Genomic DNA, 23,659 nt, shown 5'->3' on the forward strand with positions numbered 1-23,659 from the left:
TCCTCCTCCTCCTCTTCTTCTTCTTCTTCTTCTTCTTCTTCTTCTTCTTCTTCTTCTTCTTCTTCTTCTTCTTCTTCTTCTTCTTCTTCTTCTTTTTGGTACACTGTAGTGTTTGGGGTCCAACTTACTGCTAGGGGTAAATCATAGCAAATAGAATTTTCTCTGAATAATTTTAAAGTACAAGAGCCATTACCCTTTTTGCATCTTTCCAAGATTCCTCCTAAGGAGTTGGAACTCTTGTTCAGGCTGTTTGGAAACGTCCATGTGTGTGCAGATTGGTTATTATTTTTTTATTTGTTGCCAGAAGGAGTGAGCATTATCCTTAGCTGAGAGGAGCGGGGAGACAAGCCTCGTGTGTGGCTGTACCCAGAGTAGAGGGATCAGAGAGTTTCTAGGCAAACACCATAAAAAGTGTCCTGTTTTAACTAAGTGACCGAGGAGTACATTTCTTGAACAGTATTTTTCAAAGCTTAACCTCATGCTTTAACAACCCCAGATGACTCGGGCTGCCGGCTTTCATGTTTCCTGCTTCCCTGCTTCCCTTTCAATGCCTGAATTCAGAAAAAGGAGAGATGGAAAAACCCCCTTGGGTCAGCCAGTTCATTTCTGTAAAGGAGCTAACGGATACATCTCATAGCACACAGATTCCCTCCTGTGTACAAGGTAGGCAGGGAGCAACAGTTTCCTTTTTTAACTGACATTTCCATCTTTATTGAAATACAACTGACAAAAGCGATATACAAAGGAGTTATATAACTGGATGTAGGATACGTTTACTTTGACAAAATCATTTCCAAATCATTCTGTAATGTATTTTTAACGTAATTGTACGTGAGACACGCGCGGGGTTTCCACAGTCTTTAACCCATCTCTTTGCCATGTGTCTCAGCTATCTCAGCCACTTCACCACATTCCCGCGCTTCATCCTTTGTTTGTTTGTTTATCTTATTTTTTCCGCAGGGTTGTGCCCTTGCCTTCCTTCCTACATGGGTAAGTCATTATACTATCTTAGTAATAAAATTCCACAAATGTTGCTTAAGATGCTAAGACGTATTAGCCTATAGTTGACAGTCATAACTGCAATAGACGTCGTGACACTGACGTCGTGGTGCCAGCAGGACTCCATTCTCTTAGGGCAGTGCCTCTCAACCTTCCCAGAGCCGCGACCCTCTAATACAGCTCCGCACGCTGTGGTGACCTCCAAGCATATGTTTGCCACTGTTATGAATCATAACGCAAACATCTTGAGTTTTCCGATTGTCTTAGGCGACTCGTGTGTAAGAGACATTTGACCTCAAAGGGGTCGCGACCCACAGGTTGAGAACCGAGACATTGCAGTCTCTTCGCACGCTAGCTCCATGTAGGGTGTTTCAGGAGCAGCTCCTCCAGGACTTTCTGGTTGGTCTCTTTCCCAGGAAGAGATGATCACAGAGAGGCTCTAGTTACTTCCGGATGCTGTGCTGGTTTGATGAAAACATTATTTTCCAGTTTTCATGCAACAGAAGCCTCGTTTCCATCTGTATACTGTTTCCTTCAGGGTCAGCTCTTGGTGGCGGTAGTTTGCACCTCCCAGAAAGCCATGTGGCGGTAGCTGGTTGCAAGGCCACCACTGATGTGTGCTGTCTCCCTCTGACGGATTCCCTGCTCTCGGCTTCCCTAACTCTCAGCACATCTGGTGACCGGTGTCTAACCTACCTGGGGTCATAGAACCCCATTCTTGAGTGTGGTGAACGTAGCTCCCTTCATTGTCTCTGGGTTTGCATCATCTGCCTACTATCACCGCTCATCTGAGAAGTAGCAAGAGATGCATTACAGGGGGCATCAGGGTGCGGTTCCAGCTTCTACGGAAGCCCCGCCTTTTCCTGACGGACAGCGTTGGTTACCGAATGAGGAAGACGCTGGCTTCCTTTGCCACCCAGCCTCCCAGTATGAAGGAACCAAGGTTCCCAAGTGCTTTTGGAGTTATGTGGAACTCTTTCTGTGTTCTGTAGTGAGGGTTTCCACTGTATGTGAACCAGGCTCTCCAGATCCATGGATTAGAATCAGAGTTGAAGCTCTGAAATGGGAATAAACCCAGCATCTTTTACTTTCACACCTTAGTTGCTGGTTCCCATGTTCTCATCGGAAACACTACAACAAATGTTTGCTGGTTCAAGGCTGTATCACATTCTACTTAGGGGTACTTAGTTTGTGGGAGTCACAGGCTAGACCCCCAGCTCCAAAGTGACACGGATGCCTGGGAATTGATTACTGGTGAGGGAGCACGGAGGAAGTTTATCTAGCGGTAATCGGATAGATGATGGTATCTGTTACAGAAGGCCGAGTCCTGGCAGATGAACCAATAAACCGAAGTAGTCTAAGCAAGGTGCCATGGTTAGGGATCAAAAGAATTCAGGAGAGAATTTTGAATCATTAAAATTATTACTTTAGCTAATTTTGTTGAGTTGAAGAAGAGACAATCATAAAACCAGGAAGTGCTAGTATGGATACCTTATACCTCCTGTATGGAGCAGCTTTGGGATAGGATTTGCTTTGGGAAAAGGTTTGGACTGGAGCAAGGTGACTCACTTCAGGTGAACACCTTCAATAACATGTATTCTCCCCCCTTGGGAAGTTAGACCTGCACGTGTATGTGTTTCTGTGTAAGTGCATGTATTGTGCGTGTGTTGTGTCAACTAAGGAAAAATCACACACCATACCAACTTACGGAGATGCTCAAAACTGGATTGCGCATAGACTATCCCCATATGTGATTATGGGCAAAGCTGGACTGGTCTTCCATCTTGTTATATGTCTTGCATTATTGTCTTTTCATTTCATTTTTCTTTTTGTTTTTTTTTTTAAGATTTATTTATTTAATCTATCTGCATGTATACCTGCATGTCAGAACAAGGCATCAGACCCCATTACAGATGGTTGTGAGCCACCATGTGGTTGCTGGGAATTGAACTCAGGACCTCTGGAAGAGCAGTCAGTGCTCTTAAGCACTGAGCCATCTCTCCAGCCCCATTTTTCTTTTTCTATATGGCCTTGATACCATGATGATTTTTTTTTTCTTTTCAGTGCACAAGAGATGGGAAATAAATGAAGCAAACTCTCTTTTCTATGTGGTTGCAGCTCCACACAACAAGACACACAAGATCAACACAATCTCTTTCTGTTAGTTAGACTGGTTATGATTCAAAATATCTTAGAATCCCCCCCTCCAAAAAAAAAAGACTTCACAAAGTGAAAGTATCAAACCGGAATTTTATTATATATAAACACATTTTTTAATACTGTTCTTTCATTACTTTCAACCTGCGGAAGGAAGGAGTGGGCCAGCCAGACAGGAGGTCATGTAAGGAACAAGCAACGCAAACATATCTGTATACTTCAGTAATGCTACTGTAGGAGATATAAAACGAGACTCCACAACCAAACGACTGTTTCTTCCTGCCCTTATTTGGCTCCTCGGCGCTGCCTGAAGTAGCGGTTATAGGCAGCGTTGTATCCGTAGACCATGGCGTAGCGCTCACACAACTTGTAGTCATCGCAGGCCTCTCGGTTGATCTCATGGGCAGGCTTGTTGCGTTCCCGGACTCTGGAGAGTGAAGAATGAGACACAATTGAACGGTATAAAGACAATGGTACAGTCAGAAAAAGGAAAGAGGAAAAAGGGGGACTGGAGAGCCCTTTTCCCCAGTGTGAGAGGCGTCTGAAGAGCAGGCACGCGGCAGGGGCGAGCAGGCACGGGGCAGGGGCGAGCAGGTTTTGATTTGGGCATTATTTTTATGACTAAAAGTAGAAGCTTTCTTCTGGTCTCCTTTTCCTTCCTCCCTGTCTCTTAAGCCCAAAGCAAAATAGTTTCTAAGCGTTCTGGGTTTTTTTTCTGTGTTGCTTTCCAAATTCTCTGAGTTCGAGACAGAAATAGTGATGAACCATCTTCCTCACTCTGTTCCGATCCAGGTTACAACCCTGGAAAGAATGGCTACTCCTGTCAAGTTCCAGTACGTACCTCTCTTGGGCCTTAGCTCGCCATCTCTGCTGAGGGGACATGAAGGTGTTGGCATTTCTCCTGTTGATGAAGGGACCTAAAACAGAAAGATAAACAAATGCTCTTTCATGGGAACAGCTGATGGAAGTATTTTGTAAGTAGTCTGAGGGCCAAAAACATCTGAAATCTCATTAATCGCCTATGTTTTACATAACTGGAACTAGGCAAAAATATAAAAAGAGTATAAAGCAGATTTTATAAACTGCATGATCAAAGGAAATGAATAACCGCTTATGTGTCTTGGGGACTTATGACACAGGCCACAACAGTCTCATCTGCTTTGTCTTTGTGTAATCCTTTGCTGCTTTTGGTAATACCCACTCAAGGTGTTTTTAAATGTAACTAAGAGAAATGATCTCACCCCTTACACCACCAGCATAGGAACAAGTTAAACTATATGAAAATGAGGAACAAATTAAACTCAAGTTGGAGGCCCTGTAAGGCATGTAAGGGATGTGGGAGATGTGGGGGATTTGGGGAATGTGGGGGACGTGGGGGTGCACATCTGTCAGCTCACTGCTTGGGAGGTGGGAGTGGGAGGGTGAGGAGTTTAAAATTATCCTCAGTTGTGCACTGAGTTGGGGGCCAACTAAGTTACAGGAGACCCTGAGTCGAAAACCAAACCAAAACAGCAAAACCCTTCCAATTAACCAACCAAACCAAAAACGAGACTGCCAGTCTCCATCAAGTGTAGCCAGACTTTCCAAGTCTGTCACTCAGGCACACAACCTGAAGCCGACGCCTGTGGTCTCCCTCTCTGTGCCTTCTCGGTTGACATTACTCCTCATTTTCCATTCATGTGGCTGATGTGATGTCAGCTTAACATTTCCAAGTGTTCTGGATGCAGTTTAATGTCATATTACACCACTTAAAGTGTGGAACATTGTTTGCTTGGACAGTTTTAGTCACGGGGCTTTAAAGTTCAGTTCTCCCGAAGAGGCCCACTCCTCCCTTCCCTCTCTATCACAGACCTGACCAGCACTTTAGCTTTTTTGTTTTAAATGGGGTAGTGTTCTTTAATGCAAGCGACTGAAATAAGGTAGCCAGGCATCTACTTACTGATTTCATAGGACTCCATGCTTTCGTGAGATTCTGGAATTAAAAGAAAGACTCATTTTAGGCTTATTTGTTACACACTGTCACTGTCTAAATGCAGAGGCAAAAAGATGGGAGGGGTGCATTTAGCAAGGTTGTTGTCAGAAAATTCTGGTCATATAGGAATTATTTCTTTATTTCCATCTTTGCTTTGAGTGTCTCTGTCCTTGCCCATCTGCTGATATTGGAGGTAGCTGCCAGTTTGGGCTAAGACTTCCTGAGGTCGCTGAACTGTTCAGACATAAAGTGTTCCGTGTACCATGCAGTTTCCAGAACGCCCTCTCTTCCGATGTATCCAGGGGCCAGTTTGAGACGAGACTCAAGGGAGTTAAAGGTAGATGCGCAGCAGCCAGGCTTCTCCAGGCGAGGAGCTCCAGGGTAGTTATTGAGCTGCGTGACCCAGACAGTTTCTAAGAGGGTTCGGAACGGCTCTTAAGAATGGGTGTTAAATTGGCAGCCTCAGAAACCACTGGCTCCCTCTCCTTGCTCAAAGCTGGGCACAAAGCCAGGGCAGAGAGGACGTCCAAGCAAATCTTTCTGCTTTCTATGTCTCTCCTGAGCACAGTGGGCAAAGCGGGAGTAAGAGGCTGTGTTTATAAGTGTCTGCCTGCCCGAGAAGTGGGAAAGGGAGACAAGGAGAGCAAAAAGCATATGCAGAAAGTTTATGAATAATTCAAAAATTGAGAGGCATAACATTAGAGCTGTTCATACAATTTAGATTTTTTAAAAACAACTAAATATAATCAAAACAATCTAAGCATACTAATGTAAACAGTTTGGCTTCAAACCTGTGAACAAATCACGTATGACTTAACAACATGTAGGTAGCAGAAAAAAAAATATCCTTTGTAAACAATTGTGAAATTGAAGCTTTTCTAGAAATTCAGCTGTAAAGTTTCTTTTAAAAATAAATTGGCTGAATAAACACTCTAAAGGCATGGTATTTTCTTCTGTCCCTAAAAGGCTCTCTCTCTCTAACACTTGCTGTGAGAACTTACTTTCTTAAAGTAAACGATTCACTAAATACCCTTAATCCATCAGTATTCAAGTCTGAATAAGCGTTCTTAAAGGCAAGGTTTATAGGGGCGGGAAATTGAAGCATCCCGGAAATAGCCTGGTTTCCAGGTGTGTAGATTTATCCCTGAAAGGGCTCCCCTGTTAAAATAGCTCACATGCATTGGGATATATAGAATATAAAACATGCGCTGGAATGACCAATGATCATGGAAACAGGGAAACTTACTTCGCGGAACTCTGGCTTGTAATAGAGAACGGGAAAGATGAAGAAGAAGGGGAGAGAGACAGTGAGCGTGAAGGGAAGTCCGAGGTAGGAAGAGAAAACCCCACAGACAGCAGGGCGAGAGGTTTCTCACCGTAGCACAGGGCTGCCACGGCCAGCGCAGCCAGGACGGCCAGAGGGAGCAGGCTCTTCATGGTGTCTCGTGAGTCTGCCTCTATGTCTGGCGCAGCAGCAGAGGGGAGAGGCTCCTACATGCTGCTGGGGAAGGCTGGGCTGTTTTTATAGGAGCTTGAGCAGCTGAAAGGGGGAGGAACCGGCGGGAGGGGGCTGGAAAAGGTGGGATGGCTTGGCACTAAACTTGCCTTGGGACTTGGCCCAAGTACTCATTCCTTCCAGATAGTATCTACACAGCGTGGGCAGCTTCCTTCTACTCCCAGTCCTGGCTGTGCTATAGCAGGATGCAGAAGTTGTGGCCACCCTATGTTTGCGAGCTAGACCCCGGGCACATGTCCACGGAGAGGGCAGTAACCACGAACACAGGTTTATCTTTCAAATTCCTCCTCTGATCTACTCGCTGGCTCTGACCACTGGCCGTTGGGGCTTGAGCCACAGACAGAGCTGTAGTGTTCTCCTTGCTACCCGGATGGATGAGGGAGAGGTGCTGGGGGTGAAAGGCCCCCACTCTTTACGCTGTGAAATCCTGGGCATCTTCACAGTAGGGCAGAATTTTGAACTCGAGACCAATTGAGTATTTACCTGGCCATAGGCACGTTGTGCAGTTTTCAAGGGTTCGGTGGGGTAGAGATGTGGTACCCCCGTTTTGCTCACAAGCTGCACAATAACTTGATTGTTTAATTTTGTGATATTAGTCTGGTCTTGCGCCCTAATGTTCTCTCAGGCTGATGCCACTGCCTGAGCAAGTAAGGCAGGGACGAAGATGCTCATCCTCATCTTCTCAAAGCACTGCCTCACTACTGAGCTAATGTCATGAGCGGCTTATAAGGCACATGGTACTGGATTTAGGTGTTGTGTGCTAGCTACAGACCAACAGGGCACCTCCCCGAGGAGTCAGGGACAGCTCTGGCTATGCTGTTTACCCTTGACTGTACTGTCCCCTCCCATGCAGGTTTTCATAAGTCTGTATTTCTCTATACTGTGACGACTGGAGGTTGTTGCTTATCTTACAAGGAGAATTTCAATATGGCGCCTTGGCGAGCTGGAGGATCTCTAGCTCTCTGTCTCCTAGGAAACTTTTCTACCCCATGGCGTCTTGGCTGTTTGGAAATCTGTGATTCCGCTTCATGGTACGACAGTCTTGAGTCTCAGAAGCACACTGTAGAAGATCCATCTTCTACACACACACACACACACACACACACACACACCTTTATATGTTTTAAAAATTGTTTCAGTTTGTTTTTTGTTTTGTTTTGTTTTTGCTTTGCTTTTTTGATTTGAGACAAGGTCTCACTGTATAGCTCTCTGTCCTGGAGCTCACTATGCAGACAAGGCTGGCCTTGAACTCAGAAAGATCTGCCTGCCTCTGCTTCCCGAGTGTGGGTCTCTCTCTCTCTCTCTCTCTCTCTCTCTCTCTCTCTCTCTCTCTCTCTCTCTCTCTCTCCCTCCCTCCCTCCCTCCCTCCCTCCCTCCCTCCCTCCCTGCGTTCATGTTCATGAAGATCCACAGGCAACTTTAGCAGTCGGTTCTCCCCTTCCACCTTGTTTGAGGCAGGGCTTCGAATGAGCTTCCTGGTGATTCCCCTATCTTCCTCTCCCATCTTACCATAGGAGCATTGGGACTATAGATACCCGTGGGTTTTAGGGATTGAATCAGTGTCATCAGGTTGTGTGGCTGGCATCTTTAACTACTGAGCTATCTTCCCAGCACCAAATTGGGCCACTTTAAATAAGGGAGTCTTAGATACCCCTGCCATCTGTGCAGTGATCAGATCAAGGTAATTGCTGGGTTTCTGGCTTCATGCACCCAGCTCCAGTGGCCCCTTTCTCTGTCTCTGGGTTCAAATGGCAACAGTGCTCTTTCAGCCTCTCATAGTCTCTAAAGCCAATGTGTCTTTTTCCAACCTAAGTGTCTCAAGTTTTCTTAGTGCATTCTTAATTTTCTGTGTGTGTGTGCGTGCCTGTGTGTGTGCCTGTGTGTGTGTAGAAGATGGATCTTCTACAGTGTGCTTCTGAGACCCAAGACTGTTGGACCGTGAAGAAGACTCACAGATTTCCAGACAGCCAAGACACCATTGGGTAGAAAAGTTGCTTTAATGCTGCCATTACCGGATCCCTCAGGCTCGCCAGTATCTGTTTCCACCATCTAGGGTTCACCTTTTCTTTTAGGCACTGTCACTTCCTGGCCCCTTTTCTTCTCACTGTTAATCCACCTCTGAGTTTCCCATGGTAAATATTACTCACAAGCCACTCATAAACACCATTACTGTTTTGGAATTCAGTTTCCCGCTTTTCCTGCAACAATACCATTCCCCATCAAAACTAATTTTGTAGACATCAACTTTAATCATGTGATCTGTTTGTTCCTCTGTGGTGCTGGCCCTCCATAGCAGGTCTCACACTAGGTAGGCAAGGCAACTACTCTGCCATTGCACTTATCATCCACTGCAAGTCAGTCACATATGTGCATATATAGTGTGTATTGCCGTGTGTCTCTCTGTGTTTTGTGTATGTGTCTGTGTACCTGTGTATATGGAAGCTAGAGGCTAAGTTTGGATGTCTCTCTCAATTGCTCTTCATGTTATTTCTTGAGACAGGGTCCCTCACTGAACCTATAGCTTGCCAATTTTATCTAAGTGGCTGACCAGCACACTCTAAGGATCCTCCTGTCCCTGCCTCCCTACTTCTGACATTACCACTGCGCCTGGTGTTTTTCTGTGGGTTCTTCCAACATAGGTCCTCATGCTTGTATGGTGAACCCTAAATGACTGAGCTATTTCCTTAGTTCCAATGAATTCTTACACAGAGACTTGGACCACCCTGTGAAAAGGCATGGATGCTGCATTGCAAAGGGCCCAGATTGACCCATCTGAATAAAGAGAAAAGAAGAATGGAAATAGAAAAGAAGCTGGGGAGAAAGCGATGAGTAGCTCTTTGCAGGCTCAGTGTTTACAGTGAGGTTTAGATAGAGCTCAAGTTACAGAGATGAAAACCTTTAAGGTGCCTTTGAGAGCCATCTTTCCTTGATGAGAACCAAAGAGAGGTACTACCGGGTAGAGAGTGGCTGGCTCTCATGAGTGCCTGTTACCATGGAAGGTTTTTACCATGGAAAACTAGTTTTCCTAATTTACAGAATCTTCTCAAGCAAGACTGGCAGGGTAGTAACCAGGTGACCGAGATCACAGAAGAAAACAACATCTCCTAATCCCACTCTCAGGAGGAAGACAGAATATCATGGTTTAGTCAAGCATCAATTTGCCATCCACCCATCAATCCATTTATCTACCCACTAACTCATTCATCTAACTATCCATCCATCTATCCATCCATCCATCCATCCATCCATCCATCCATCCATCCATCCATCCATTCATCCACCCACCTGCCTATCCATCCATCCATCCATCCATCCATCCATCCATCCATCCATCTATCCATCTTTCCACCTACCACCCATCCAATGTATTGAGTACTTACTGTGTGTAATTCTAGGATGGAAATTCAGAGAAGGAAAGAAAAAGTACCACTATGCTTCCTATCCTTGTGCATTCAGGAGCTTTTAGGATACAGATTTAATTAGTGTCTAAAGTCGTTTGCAGTCACTAGCGGCCTTAAAGAAGACAAGATGACATGCATAGCTTATCATGGGACTGACTCTTCCTGGCCACTGAGTGCATCTCTATATCCAGAGCACCAAGACAAGCACTGATGACCATCAGGGAAGATCAGAGCGAGAATGAAAGAAAGTTGTCAGCCCTTCCTGTGGGGAGATGCTTTTCAGAAAAGCATTTGGAAGAGAAGTTATCACCAAACAGTTATCCTGCCTCTTTGGTATTTATGAAGCTATAATAATGACACAGGAATTATAAAGGTAATATATTTTCTCTAGCAACCCTCCACTCTCTTTCTCTCTCTTCTTCCTCCCATTTCTCTCTTTAATAAGCCCCTGTTTCTGATGGCTAAGCATTTTGTGTCTGAAATTTTTTCCTGGCTCCGATAAAAATGTAAAAAATATTTTGCTGTGCCATGAGATTCAACTTTATTTGCAGAACATTAGCTTTATAAGTGCATTAAAATATTTTTGGTTGAAGAACAGAAACTATTACCCTTCCCAGCAAAGGAAAAGGCAAATGAGAAGAGAGATAGCAAGCAGAAGCCCTGAGACTTCAAAACAAAATAAAAAACAAAGCAACAACAGAAGACACTTTCTAGGATATTAAATGACAATGACTGAGAAACGGAAACACGACCAACTTTATTGACTCAATTATATTTTTAAAAATAAGATTAATTTATTTATTTTACGTACATGTCTTCAGAAACACCAGAAGAGGGCATCAGATCCCATTACAGATGGTTGTGAGCCCCCATGTGGTTGCTAGGAATTGAACTCGGGTCCTCTGAAAGAGCAGTCAGTGCTCTTAACTGCTGAGCCATCATCCCTCCAGCCCTTCAAGTCTATTCTTTTAACGCACTGGTTCTCAGCCTTCCTAACGCTGCCACCTTTAACACGATTCCTCAGGTTGTGGCGACCCCCAACCATAAAATTATTTTCACTGCTACCTCATAGGCATAATTTCCCCACTGTTATGAATCATATTGTAACTGTGTTTTCTGTCCGTCTTATGGACCTCCATGAGAGTGTTGTTTGACTCTTGGAGGGGTTGAAACCCACAGGCTGAGAACCACTGGTTTAATGGGAGTTTCTTGAATGAATTGTTTCTGACTCCTTGACTAACTTAATTTTCCAGACATAGAATAATTTGCTCCTTTTCTTGATTTGTCTAAGTTGAACGAAGTGAGAAGAGGCATTTGTCAGCCTCAGGCTGGGGTGCATGTGGCCGACCACGGACAGACGTTTCAGGGAAACTTAAAGTAAAGGAGCTTCTGGTTAGGACAGATTTACTTTTCTTTACCCTGTATTACATCAGCCATGTGCTTCCTTCTTATTGAAGGTTTCATTTCTCAAAAACAAAACAAAACAAAACAAAACAAAACAAAACAAAACAAAAAACCCGGATGGTATTGCAGGTAGGGTGGTACTGTAGGAAGGCCCATGTAAAAGGCTTGGTCCTAATATCGGTGCCAGGGAGAGGTGATGGGGCAGTTAGTGGTGGATGCGGGTGCGGGTGTGGATGCTCTGGTTCCTGGGGTACCTTGGAGGGGGCCGCGAGACTCCTGCCTTTTCTCTGTTATTTTATGCCCTGGCAGGGCCAAAGAAACATGGCCAGCTGACACAGACCGAAAACTCCAAAACAGTGTGTGACTCAGATATTTTGTGGTAGTGACAGAAACTACCGAGCACAGAGAGGAAATACCAGATAAGAATCACTGCCCGTCCTTTTGATAGGATTCTGTGTGGAGAATTTGCTCCGTTTTCATTCATCTTGTCATCTACTTTTCAAAAATGATAGAATATTATCCACATCTTCTGTGTATGAAAGCTCTAAGAGTCTCTATAGTTTTAAGATTGCACAGTAAGTATGTGGCAAATGGACACAAAGAATATGATTTCTTCATAGATATAATCATTCAACATCCCTCAAGCGTCTGACATCCTCAAAGACCACAGATTGTATCCACAGAGCTAACAGTAAATTTAAGCAAAAGGTTGTACATATTAAAAACAATAGTTTCCTCAATATCTTTTAAAAAAGAACAAGAATTGATGACCATGGAAGCCCAGAAAACTAAAATGAATTAGGAGGCAGAAAGGGATGAACTCTGTGTTGGATTCACCTCCCACGCCTCCACTCGTACCCCTGCCCAAACATGTTCCAGTTTAAATATATGACATTCCAAAAACCTTTCAGCTCACTTCAGGAGTCACCACGGACGTCTCCTCCCAGTCTGGGAACTTGCATTTGCTGACTGTCATCTGACACTAGCTCTCTGGTTGGTGTCCTCCGGGGGCCATTTCCCAGTGCCTATAAAGCCAGTTTCTACAGTTACTTAGACCTCAAAGCGGGAAAGGGGGGGAGATGTAGGTTTAATTTACAAACTGCTCTTTCAAGTCAAAGCAAAATAGACAGCAGGGTCTCTTGCCCAACTTGGCTGCCGATGAAGGTAAGGGCAGCTAGCTGTCTGCTTACTCTTTCGACCCCAGCTGTTTTCTCTGGCTGAGAGGTAATGAAGATCAAGTCTGGGGAATTTTTTTCCGGTTCCAAGGTCCTAGCTGGAGACCAAGACTTTTTTTTTTAATTGGTTCTTTGTGAGTTTTACATCATGCACTCCAAATCCTCTTCTCCTCACGGCCTCCCCATCTGCTCTCCTCCTGGCAACCTCCCCCAACAACAGAGGAAAAAAAATCTTATTGTGGTAGCTGTAGTGTGTCTACCCTTTCATACCCTTTCCTTGTTTGCAAATGTTCATTGGAGTGAGTTGTTGGTCTGTCTGGTACAAGACTTCTGGCTGATGCTACTCTGTCAATACTGGCTCCTCACTGAGACTCCTCTCAGATAGCCTGTGTTGCCCTGGGTTGTGAGTTCCTATCCTTTTGGATATGTTGGACTGCCCCTTCATGTACTCCAGCAGTTCATCAATGGGGTAGATGTTGAGGTGGACCAATTCAAAGCCCTGGATCTGGGCATGAGAGGTATCTGAGCTGGTCAGCCTACTGGGTCTCCTGGTCAAGTGATCTCAGAGGTCTCACCAGCAGCCCCTGCAACCAGGGCCATCTCTACTGTGCTGCCCAGATGAAGGGCAGGGCCAGCTCTCCCGAGTGCTGCAACAGGTGAGAGGCAGTGCCCACGGTAGGTGGCAAAGGGTGACGACGGTGAGGGCATCTCTCCCTCACCCACACTACCCTGTGGCAGACAAGTTGCAGGGTCAGCTCTCCCAGGCTCACACGCTCGAGGCCAGCTCACCCGTGCCTCCTCCATCAACGTCAGCTCTGCTGTGCTGCCCAGGTGAGGGGCAGGGCCTGCTCTCTCCTGCCTGACATAGGTGGCCAGGGCAGAAGAAAAGGGAGGGCTCTCTCTCCTCACCACCACCAGGGCATCCTTTATAAACCCTTTGATGCCATCCCAGTCTCGGCTGAATCCTCAGAACCTCCTTACACTGGTCCAGTTCACCAATAGTCACAAGTGGTCCTTCATGGGCTGCCTGCTACTGGAAGGTCCACGCTTCGGCCTGCAAACTAATAACAAGGTGGCCTACAAAAGCCCTGCTCAGATCGCTGCCTGTTCATGCATTCTGCGGCAACTTCTCAGTCGTCAAATAGCGGCATGGACAGGCTTTGAAATGCGGGTCACGAGAAACGCAATCTTTCCAGCCAGGGTTGGGTTCCTGAGAGGAAACCCTTCTTTTCACAGAAGAGATCTAAAACTCTGTAATTCGTCTCCTTGGCTACATAGTCTAATTACTGCAAACTAAGGGGTTAGATGGGGTCCATAGAGGAAGCCAAGGGAGGGCTCGGGGGAAGCACTTCCAGGCTAATATTTAAGAGGGTAGACTGCAGGGCCGTGCTTTGAGAGAAGAGTGTCTCCAAATCTCAGTCTCACAGGCAGCATTATGATGGAAAAATGCAGAGAAGTGGGGTTTTAGCTGAGCTATGGGGACTCATTTCAGCCCTGCCCTCTAGAGTCTGGGCAAGAGTTCTATAATCACCACTCATTTATTTTGGATGCCCCCCCCACCCCTTGCTGGCTCAGAGTCTTCTAACTCATCATTCCCCAAGTTTTCTGTCTTCTCTTACTCCTCCATTATTTACTTCCTGACATAATGACATTTTTTTTTTTTGGAAGAAAATTTTATTTTGCTGAGGGAATGAATGTTAAGTTTTTGCTAGGATTCTTTGGGTAGGAGAAACATGAGTTGGGGGGGGGAATGGGTGGAGCCTAAGGGAAGGGAAACAGATGGAGGGGACAAGCCAGAGTGTGATTCCTTTCTTCATTCATTCTGTTTGAGAAAGCAAGAGAAGAGCTTGCGGACCAGGCCTGGTAAAGGGTGTGGTGTGAGTCATAGTCCAGGGGATATTGGTTCATCTTACTGTTCTATCAGGTGGCGAGTTCCCTGAAGACAGCCTCTGGGTTGTATTAATATTTAATTATTTGTATTTATTCATTCGTTTGTTTGTTTGTTTGTTTGTTTTTAAGATAAGGCCTTGTTATGTAGGTAGCTCGGGCCAGTCTCAAACTCAGAATCCTTCTGCTCCAGCCTCCCAAGTGCTACCACTGGGGTGCTACAAGGTCTACTACCACCAAGGACCATATTTGTCTTTAAAGAAAGCAACACCTCCCTGTGGCTTCCTGAACTACGTTGGGGGAAATATTAAAAAATGAACCCGCCAACTCTCAGTGGGGCCGGACCACACTTCCGCGCCACGCCAGGCCACAGGGCTCCCGCTGGGCCATCTCTCCGGTGCCTCCCCAATCCCCCAGTTCCTCTCTCTATGATGCACCCCACGGTCAGCCATCACATCACAATACCCAGTACCCTGGTAGAATCAAGACTCTTAATGCTTGATTAGTCAATCAGATTTATGTATCAATAATATTACAATTTACAAGATGCCAATACAATAATTTCAGAGCCAATTGATAATGATAAAAGTTTTATCCCAATATTTCTAACCTTGTGAAATCATAGCTACTTGTGGCCAGAAAACACCACTGCGGCTAGACGTCTGAGGCCATCTTTCTTCTCCCCTCCCTAAGACATTCCCTCTCTCTGCAACTCTTAGCTCTGCCTCCCTTTTCCCTGTCCATCACAGGCCTCCCACTGTCCTAATGTGATTGGATAGGAAAAATCCTGCAACAGAACTAAGCTAATATCATTCTTGTGTGCAGTCTCAGTTGGAGCCACCATGTGGTTGCTGGGGATTGAACTCAGGACCTCTGGCAGAGCAGTCAGTGCTCTTAACCGCTGAGCCATCTCTCGAGCCCTCCAGTCTCTACTGGGATCACGGATGTGGATCCACATGCGTGGGCTCCTTTGTCTGTCTGTCTCTCTCTTTCTCCTTTTTTTTCATTTGGAAGAATGGAGGTGGTCATGGGAAGGTTTTATAGTTGTCGTTGGGATGGAAAGAGACAGTGCATGCTTGACCTTTCATGAAGGTAGCTGTTATGATTTCTAATTAGCCATGTCTACTAGTTAGTGTTCCATTGCTGTGATGAAACACCATGATCAAGTCAATGCACAGAAGGAAGGGTTTACTTAGGGCTCACAGTTCCAGGGGAATCAGACTCCATCACCATCATGGCGGAGAGCATGGGAGCAGGCAGGCAGCGTGGTACAGGGCAGCAGCTGATTGCTTACATCTTGATCTACAAATGGGAAGCAGAGAGCACCCTCCGATGGGAATGGAAGCCTCAAAGCCCATCCCCAGAGACATCGCGCCCCCAACAAGGCCACATTTGCTAACCCTTCCAAGCAGCTCTACCAACCATATTCAGACATCAAATCTTAAAACATACGAGCCAATGGGGCCATTCTCATGGAAAGCATCTTGCCATGTGACCCCAGGTAAGTGACTTTCTGATTGTATCACATGAATGACACTTGATTCAGTGAGATTAGCCTTGTGAAATGTCCAGTGTGTGGGCGCCTTGCTCCATGCTTATTAAATGATAGTCCCCTTCGTCTATCCCCAGCCATCCTTCCCGCTTTCTTTTCATGATTTCTCTTCCTGGAACACATCCTCTCGTCAGACTAAGTACCCCTTCTAAGGTGTCTCTGTGTTGGCTGTCTGACCGCTGCTTATTTTTTAAAAATTCATCTTTTCCTTTCCTTGTTTCCTATCTCTGTGGCAACCCCAGGTACCCTGTTTCCCCTGCACAATGTCCAAGCACTATGTGTGTGTCTGGTGCCCAAAGAGACAGAAGAGAATATTGCCTAGATCCTCTGCAAGAGCCCTTAACCACTGGGCCATCTCTCTAGCTTTTAGGTGTCTTTTAAAACTTAGTTCAAGCCGGGCAGTGGTGGCGCACGCCTTTAATCCCAGCATTCGGGAGGCAGAGGCAGGCAGATTTCTGAGTTCGAGGCCAGCCTGGTCTACAAAGTGAGTTCCAGGACAGCCAGGGCTACACAGAGAAACCCTGTCTCAAAACAAACAAACAAACAAACAAAAAACCTTATTTCAAACAAGAGCCGGTATGTAGTTTCTTATTTCAGTTACCTCAGTATGTCACTGTCCCCTCCTTTAGAACTTTACTAGTCCTGCATTCTATTTCTTTACTGGGACCCATTCTCTTTCCTGCATAAGCATTCTGGTGCTCTTGCCACCACCCTCGTCCCAGCGATTGATGGAACAAGCACCAACCCTTCTCCTCCGCATACACATCTGTCTACATGACTCTGATTCACTAGGTAGGAAGTTGTCAGCTCTGGAGAGACCGAGTTGATTTTTGCTTTCTGAATCTGCACCTTGTGAGTTAAATGCCTCTTGTGAGTTTTTGTATTAACTGCATGACATTTTTCTGTAGCTTTGACCTTCCTTTACTGCAGAATATTCACACTGCTTCCATGGCTGCATCCTACTGTAGGATTTGAGATTAGGCTTCTCAAAGCGAAGGCAGTTTGCTCCCTCTTCCTAGCCTGTCTCTGGTTTTCTTCCAGCACACAGTTGGCACTCATTTGTTTCTTGAATTGAGCCAATCTGTAAATCAAATATTCATTAAATACCACAAAACTGATAAACTTGTCCTTAACATTTTACTACAACAGCATCTTTTATTTATTTATTTATTTATTTATTTATTTATTTATTTATTTATTTATTTAAGACAGCAGGGTCCCACTATGTAGCTCTGTCTGTCCTGGAACTCACAATGTAGCCTGACTTGTCTCAAACTCACAGCATTCACCTGCCTCTTGCCTTCTGAGTACAGGCATTAAATGCATGCACCACTATACCAGACTTGAATCTCTTAACTTGAATTGAAAATATCTTCGCCTTTTAACTAATTGGCATAAACAATTAATATTTTAAACTTTTATTTCTTTTCTTCTTCCTCTCCTCCTCCTTTTTCTCATCCTTCTTCTTTAAATTTTATGTATGTGGGTATTTTGCATGCAAGTGCTATAGTTTGTGTACCACATGCTTGCACTGCTTGACGAGGCCAGGAGAGCGCCTCAGATCCCTCTGGGACTGGAGTTACAGATGGTTGTAAGCTGCCACGTTGATGCTGGGAATTGAATCTGGGTCCTCTGCAAGACCAGCCAGAGCTCTTAACTGCTGAGCCAATTTTCTAGCCCCAAGATGAAGATTATTTTTGAGACAAGATTTTACCTTGCAACCCAGAACTTGTGATCATCTTGTCGCTGCATCTGAAATCTGAGATGTGAGCCACCTGGCCTGACCTCTATTAGGTTAAGGTTGGAAATACTAAATGATATAGTATTTCATTGTTTGGTTTTTGAATTAAGTAGCAACTCAACAACTTGATTAAATGACTGTCCTTTTATGAAATAGCAATATTTCTGAAGAGTTTTTAGATAATAACACTGGAAATTAAATTATAAATGTATAATCTCTCTTTAAAGAAGATATCAATGAAACTTCTAGAATAACAATTATTCCTCCAGAATAGCATTCTAGAATAACAAGTATTCCTCCAGAATAGCATATTATTTTGCAAAAGTCTCCTCCTACTGTGTTGGAGTGTCATTTCTCCATTAAGGTATTTTTCTTTAGTGTAAGGACAATGCATGAACAGGTTACAGATACAATCAGTTCAATGGGGAAAAAGCCTCACAAATCTAGGCATGGTGGGACAAGCTTATAATTCAGGCACTTGAGAGGCTGAGGCAGGAGGATTGCTGTGAGTCTGAGGCCAGCCTGGATATATAGTGACTTTTCTGTCTCAAAAAATTGTATATTCACATATACATGAATATATATGAATATATGATATATAAAATATATAAAATATAAATATATAAAGAGTATGTATATTTCTCATATTTCTTTAGATGTTTATGCACGGAGTTGGAAAGATGGCTCAGTGATTAAGAGGACTTCCAGCTCTTACAGTGGACCTGAGTTTGGATCCCAACCTATGTCCATTTATGACTCCAGCTGTAGAGGATCCAACACTCTCTTCATGACTCTGAGGGCACACTCATGCTCATGGTGCACATAAAATCACAAAACACACACCCATATAAGATAAGGAAATAAACCTTAAAATATTGGTATATAGTATTAGTGAGCCCTTTCCCCCTCTTACAGATGTTACTGAAGCCAAGATAATCTAACAAACAGGCCAATGGCCATGCATGCACAGATCCACTCAGAGGATCACTGAAAGGCTTAATACCTTCTTACTTTGCTCTTAATCTCAGGACACTCAAAATGCCTTAGGACTCTCCTAGTGTCCTGTGCTTGAGTTAATCTAGCCATCTACTGCATGGAAACCATTCTCTCAAGTCAGCCTGGCCAGGGCTGTCCCTGCCAACATGTGTTGTTGCTCTCCTGTGCAATAGGAAGGCAGTGAGTTAGACTTTTCACTTCTCTTCGAGCCTACCCAGGAAAAGTGTCAACCAGGCTGTGCCTGGCCCTGGAAGGGGTGAGCCTGAGTACAAGACACATTGTAAAGATCAGATGGGGGCAGGGGGCTGAGAAATCCACAATGGGTTGCCAATTTAGCCAAGGTCAACACTGACACCCAGTTGTTCCAAGAACATTTTTATTATTTGTACTGCTGCCCGTTGGATTCATTCCTGGCAAGGAAACGTAAAGCATTCAGGCAGGCACTGCTGTGACAGAAAGCAGCTCTCTCTCATCTGCACCGGCTTCCACGCCTTCCCAGGATCCTCTGGCTCCATAGCACATGTCCTCCGTAGTCGTCAGCTCTTGTCCTGACCTTGTGAGAAAGTTCATATGGCCACTGGCAGCCGAGGATAACAAGTATGAGATTTGCTCCAGCAAATACACCACAGAGCCTTGGAAAAGGAGGAACATGGCAGAGATTTCTTCTTTTCGGTTACTCAGTAAATGTGTGATTTAAAAGAAAAAAGAAAGAAAGAAAGGAAGGAAGACAGAAAGAAAGAAAGAAAGAAAGAAAGAAAGAAAGAAAGAAAGAAAGAAAAGAAAAGAAAAGAAAAGAAAAGAAAAGAAAAGAAAAGAAAAGAAAAAGAAGTATTCTTAAAGAATGGAGTGACTTTGGGAGATCCACTCTTTCTTCATGAACTGTCTCAGTGTCACTTATAGACACTAAATTCATATTTTCCTTTTAACTTAAAAAATGTTCCTGGGCCCCTAGCAAGTTGAGTAAGCCTAGTGGATGGTCTCATGTAGGAACATATGTGCACCATAAATTGGACTGGATGGGTTCTAAAAAAATAAAGCATAAAGTTGGGAGGGGACTGGGAAGAAGAGCAGTGAATGAGATCAAGCTATACTGAAGGAAATTCTCAAAATCATTACAAAAAAATATCTAGTTAAAAATGTGCTGTGTTTGAAGCTATGTAGCATAGATGAGAAGATTGTTTGGGGTAGACCAGGAAGAGAGAGGAAAAAAAGAAACACCACACAATAGGTACTAATTATTGTATTAATATAGTGAGTGCATTATATACGAATATATAAGTATTTTCATAAATGAATTAATATACTGAGTATAGAGATCTACCTTCTGCTTCCTAATTACTGGATTAAAGGCATACATCATCAGGCTCAGCTCAAAAAATGTTTCATTTATTTGTCTGTGCATGTGTGTATGTGTGCATGTGTGTGTATGTGTATGTATATTTATGTGTATGTACGTGTACATGTGTGTGTATATGTGTGCATGTGCATGTGCGTGTGTGTGTATGTGTGCATGTGCATGTGTGTGTATATGTGTGCATGTGCACGTGCATGTGTGTATGTGTGCATGTGTGTATGTGTATATGTGTGTATGTATATGTATGTGTATGTGCGTGTATATGTACATGTGCATGTGCGCGCGCGTGCGCGCACACGCGTGCGTGTGTTCACCATGACATTCATGTGGAGGCCTTCATGAGTTGGTTCTCTCTTGCTACCATGTTAGTCCTGTGCATGAGATGGGGATGCTGCTCTTTGGTTCTGTCCCTGCCTAGCATGTGCAAAGCCCTGAGCTGGATCTCCAGAACTGCATTAAATAAGCAGACACACAAGCAGAGCTGTCCTTAGCCTCTGAGAAGGCTGGAGTGATGGCTGGCCTTGGCCCCTCCTCCTTAGCCTCTGAGAAGGCTGGAGTGATGGCTGGTCTTGGCCCCTCCTTCTTAGCCTCTGAGAAGGCTGGAGTGATGGCTGGTCTTGGCCCCTCCTCCTGGTCCATACATCCGTGGCTGTGCAGTTTGATTGGCATATGAAGAGTGGAAAGGGAAGGCTCCTCACTGGACTGATAGTTTGGGGCGATTGCAATAAAGATCCTTGTTAGACTCTTTCTTTCTAGCTAATAGTTTTGAACAGGTTTTACCCATTCTTGTAAAAGCATAATGGTAATGGTAACGGAGGAGCTATAAGGACACATTTAGGTAATGTGGCCACACACCGAGGCATGATCTCTTGGGTGTTGTATATCCATGGCTACCCCTGTGCTCTTCTCTGCTTTCCAGTTCCACAGACCCTTACATGTTACACTAAGTTCCAGCACAGACATCATTCTTTCTTTCCTTAGATTTAGTCACAGCTCAATTTTTAGTGTAAGAGCCATTTTCCTGGCATCACTACAATAACGTTTTTTGTTTTCATTTCAATGTAACATTCACTTTCACTCAGTTTTCAAACCACGTATTTTTTTTTTTTTTAACTTCTTACTCTGTGTAGGCAGGTTTATGCATGGGAAGCCAAAATTCTGTTCTCACGGAGATGAATTCTGTAGAAGTGATAAAGACTAGACAAATTAGATAAGGGAAACTTTCATAGGAGGTGATGTGGGAAGAAGGGGAAGGTGGAAGGCAAGCTCTGAGAGTCTGCACCCGTTTCATAGGAGTATCTTGATGCTCTTTTGGGTTAACTCCCCTATCTCAGCAGATATCCGAAAATGCTAGCAGACAAGAGTAGGAGGCCTCTTCCCGGAGGGGGAAACATTGTGAAATGAGATTATATATATATATATATATATATATATATATATATATATATATGATTATGAACTCAGATAAAATTAATAAAGGAAAAATACAGTTAAAAATTAAGTCCATATCAGAGGATTCAAATGCAGTTTAAGGGGGCTAGAAATAGTTTTAAAAAGAAGAATGACCAACCCACAGTTTCAGTTAGGAACAAGAGAAAACTGGGCAAACAGGCAAAGACGAGTGAAGAACAGAGTCTGGAAGATGGAAGGAAGGGTGTCTAGCAGGCTGAAGGCAGAAAGGGACTCTGATGGTGATGGTGACAGTGACAGTGATGGTGGTGGTGATGGAGATGTTGAATTAGACCGGATCCAGTAAAAATGCAAAGGTTTAAAGGAAACCTTAAAGGAAATCACAAGTCACTTATAAGAAAATAAAGAGATTATAAAGTTGAGAGGTCATGGAGGGCACAGGAGGTGTTGGGGGAGCGGAGAGGGAGGAGTGGGAGTGATGTAAACACGGTACCCAAGTTCTACAAAACTAAAGTAAAATAAGCCATTGAGGTTGAATGTTGGATCTGACTCAGAAGTACAAACTTAGGAATTATCAATTCACGCAGAACCCACACATGTCTATTTCCAGCATGAATGGATCTTTCCTTCTTCCTAAGTGGGTTCCTACTTATTTGCCCCAGTGGAATAATCAGGTGTTTTAACCTACAGTGGGTAAAAGGAGGACTTCTTATGGTGACTGTCATTTCTGGTGACTTACTGTTCTTATTCCTCCATGAGTAATAATAAAACCAAACAATATATTGCATAATTTCAACAAAACTGAGTTAAATATAGAGAAGTCAAAACACATGAGTCCATTGGGAGGGGGAGTGGTTCTCATAGAGTAGACATCCTAGTTTGACCAAATCACACTGAGAATACTGCTAAATAACTTTCTTAGGGATAGCTTATCATTGAGTTTGTGGTCCCCTTTATGAAGGGAAAATCCTTCCCACCCCCGAGGCTGACTTCAATGACAAAGGCAGTTTAGTGGCTTGTTATGACTTCAGACCCAAAGTTTCAACCTGTCACTTTGTTTTTGGGTGCTGTGAGTCTAATCGGCTAATGTAATTTCACAAACGCAGAGTGCTTCCCCCCACCCCAGAAGGTCAATGTGGAAAGAATGTTACAATTTTGTAAAAGAGTTTTGCCTTTTTAAAAACGACATATCTTCCCAAATGCCCTACTTCAGGAAAATTTGTATTTTCCATTCTGTCACTAGGGACCAAAGACTTGACATGAACCCTGGCCAAAATAGGTTCCTGAGATCAGTTGGAGGAGTCTGGAGGGAGCCAGATCAGACAGTCTGAGGGTACTGTCACTGAAGGGGGTGGAACCATAGGAGCAAACCCAGGGACTGGTTCCCAGGTCAGTTGTGAGGCTGTAGACAGGAAATGTGGGCAGACAAGAGTTGGGATCAGCAGTTCACTGCAAGGAGTCCGGGAAAGGATACTTCTAAGAGGCTGTGGATGTAAAGCTCTCCAGAATTTCTTCCCCCAGTGCCAGGTGGGTGTTGGATGGTGTCAGGACCATTCTAGACCCTGGTCTTTTTGCTTCTGGTCTATGCATTCTTTTGAAATGTGTTCCTTTGCTCCCCAGCTCCTTCCGGTTTTCTGTGTGTCCACTGATAAGCTATTAAATTGTCCTAAACACAGTTGTGATATAAATCTATTTCCTAATGAAAACAGCAACGCATTGTGCTGCGTGTATTTCTGAAGGGACCTCTGAAAGCCCTCGTGAGTCGTAAACATCCTTCTCTTTCCCAGTAATTTCGGATAAACTTATTTAGCTGCTTTTTAAAAATCCCCAGGATATAGATACAGAGACAAAATTTAGAGCTAAGATGAAAGGATGGACTATCCAGAGACTACCTGACCCGGGGATCCATCCCATCATCAGCCACCAAACCCAGATACTATTGCACGTGCCAGCAAGATTCTGCTGAAAGGACCCTGATATAGTGGCCTCTTGTGAGGCTTTGCCAGTGCCTGGCAAACACAGAAGTGGATGCTCACAGTCAGCTATTGGATAGAACACAGGGCCCCCAGTGGAGGAGCTAGAGAAAGTACCCAAG

General features: G+C 44.2%; 1 protein-coding gene across 1 annotated transcript; it reads right to left on the reverse strand.

Annotated features, from left to right (window-relative positions):
* Positions 1–3,248: 3,248 nt before the first annotated feature.
* Mgp (matrix Gla protein) lies at positions 3,249–6,626 on the reverse strand. Its single transcript, XM_021191666.2, has 4 exons — positions 6,505–6,626; positions 5,096–5,128; positions 3,998–4,073; positions 3,249–3,583 (listed from the first exon to the last, which is right to left on the reverse strand). Exons 1-4 carry the CDS (start codon positions 6,563–6,565, stop codon positions 3,442–3,444), a joined length of 312 nt encoding a protein of 103 aa, XP_021047325.1. The 5' UTR covers positions 6,566–6,626; the 3' UTR covers positions 3,249–3,441.
* Between the last annotated feature and the right edge of the window lie 17,033 nt (positions 6,627–23,659).

Source organism: Mus pahari, chromosome 2 (genome assembly GCF_900095145.1).
Source record: "Mus pahari chromosome 2, PAHARI_EIJ_v1.1, whole genome shotgun sequence".
Classification (NCBI taxonomy): Eukaryota; Metazoa; Chordata; class Mammalia; order Rodentia; family Muridae; genus Mus; species Mus pahari.

What these genes read in the sequence shown, in the direction of transcription:
- Mgp (XM_021191666.2), bottom strand. Translation starts at nt 6,565, where the DNA reads ATGAAGAGCCTGCTCCCTCTGGCCGTCCTGGCTGCGCTGGCCGTGGCA. An exon ending in CGTGGCAGCCCTGTGCTACG is followed by an intron (nt 5,129 to 6,504) that starts GTGAGAAACCTC and finishes TTTTAATTCCAG; the next exon opens with AATCTCACGAAAGCATGGAG. An exon ending in CATGGAGTCCTATGAAATCA is followed by an intron (nt 4,074 to 5,095) that starts GTAAGTAGATGC and finishes TTTCTGTTTTAG; the next exon opens with GTCCCTTCATCAACAGGAGA.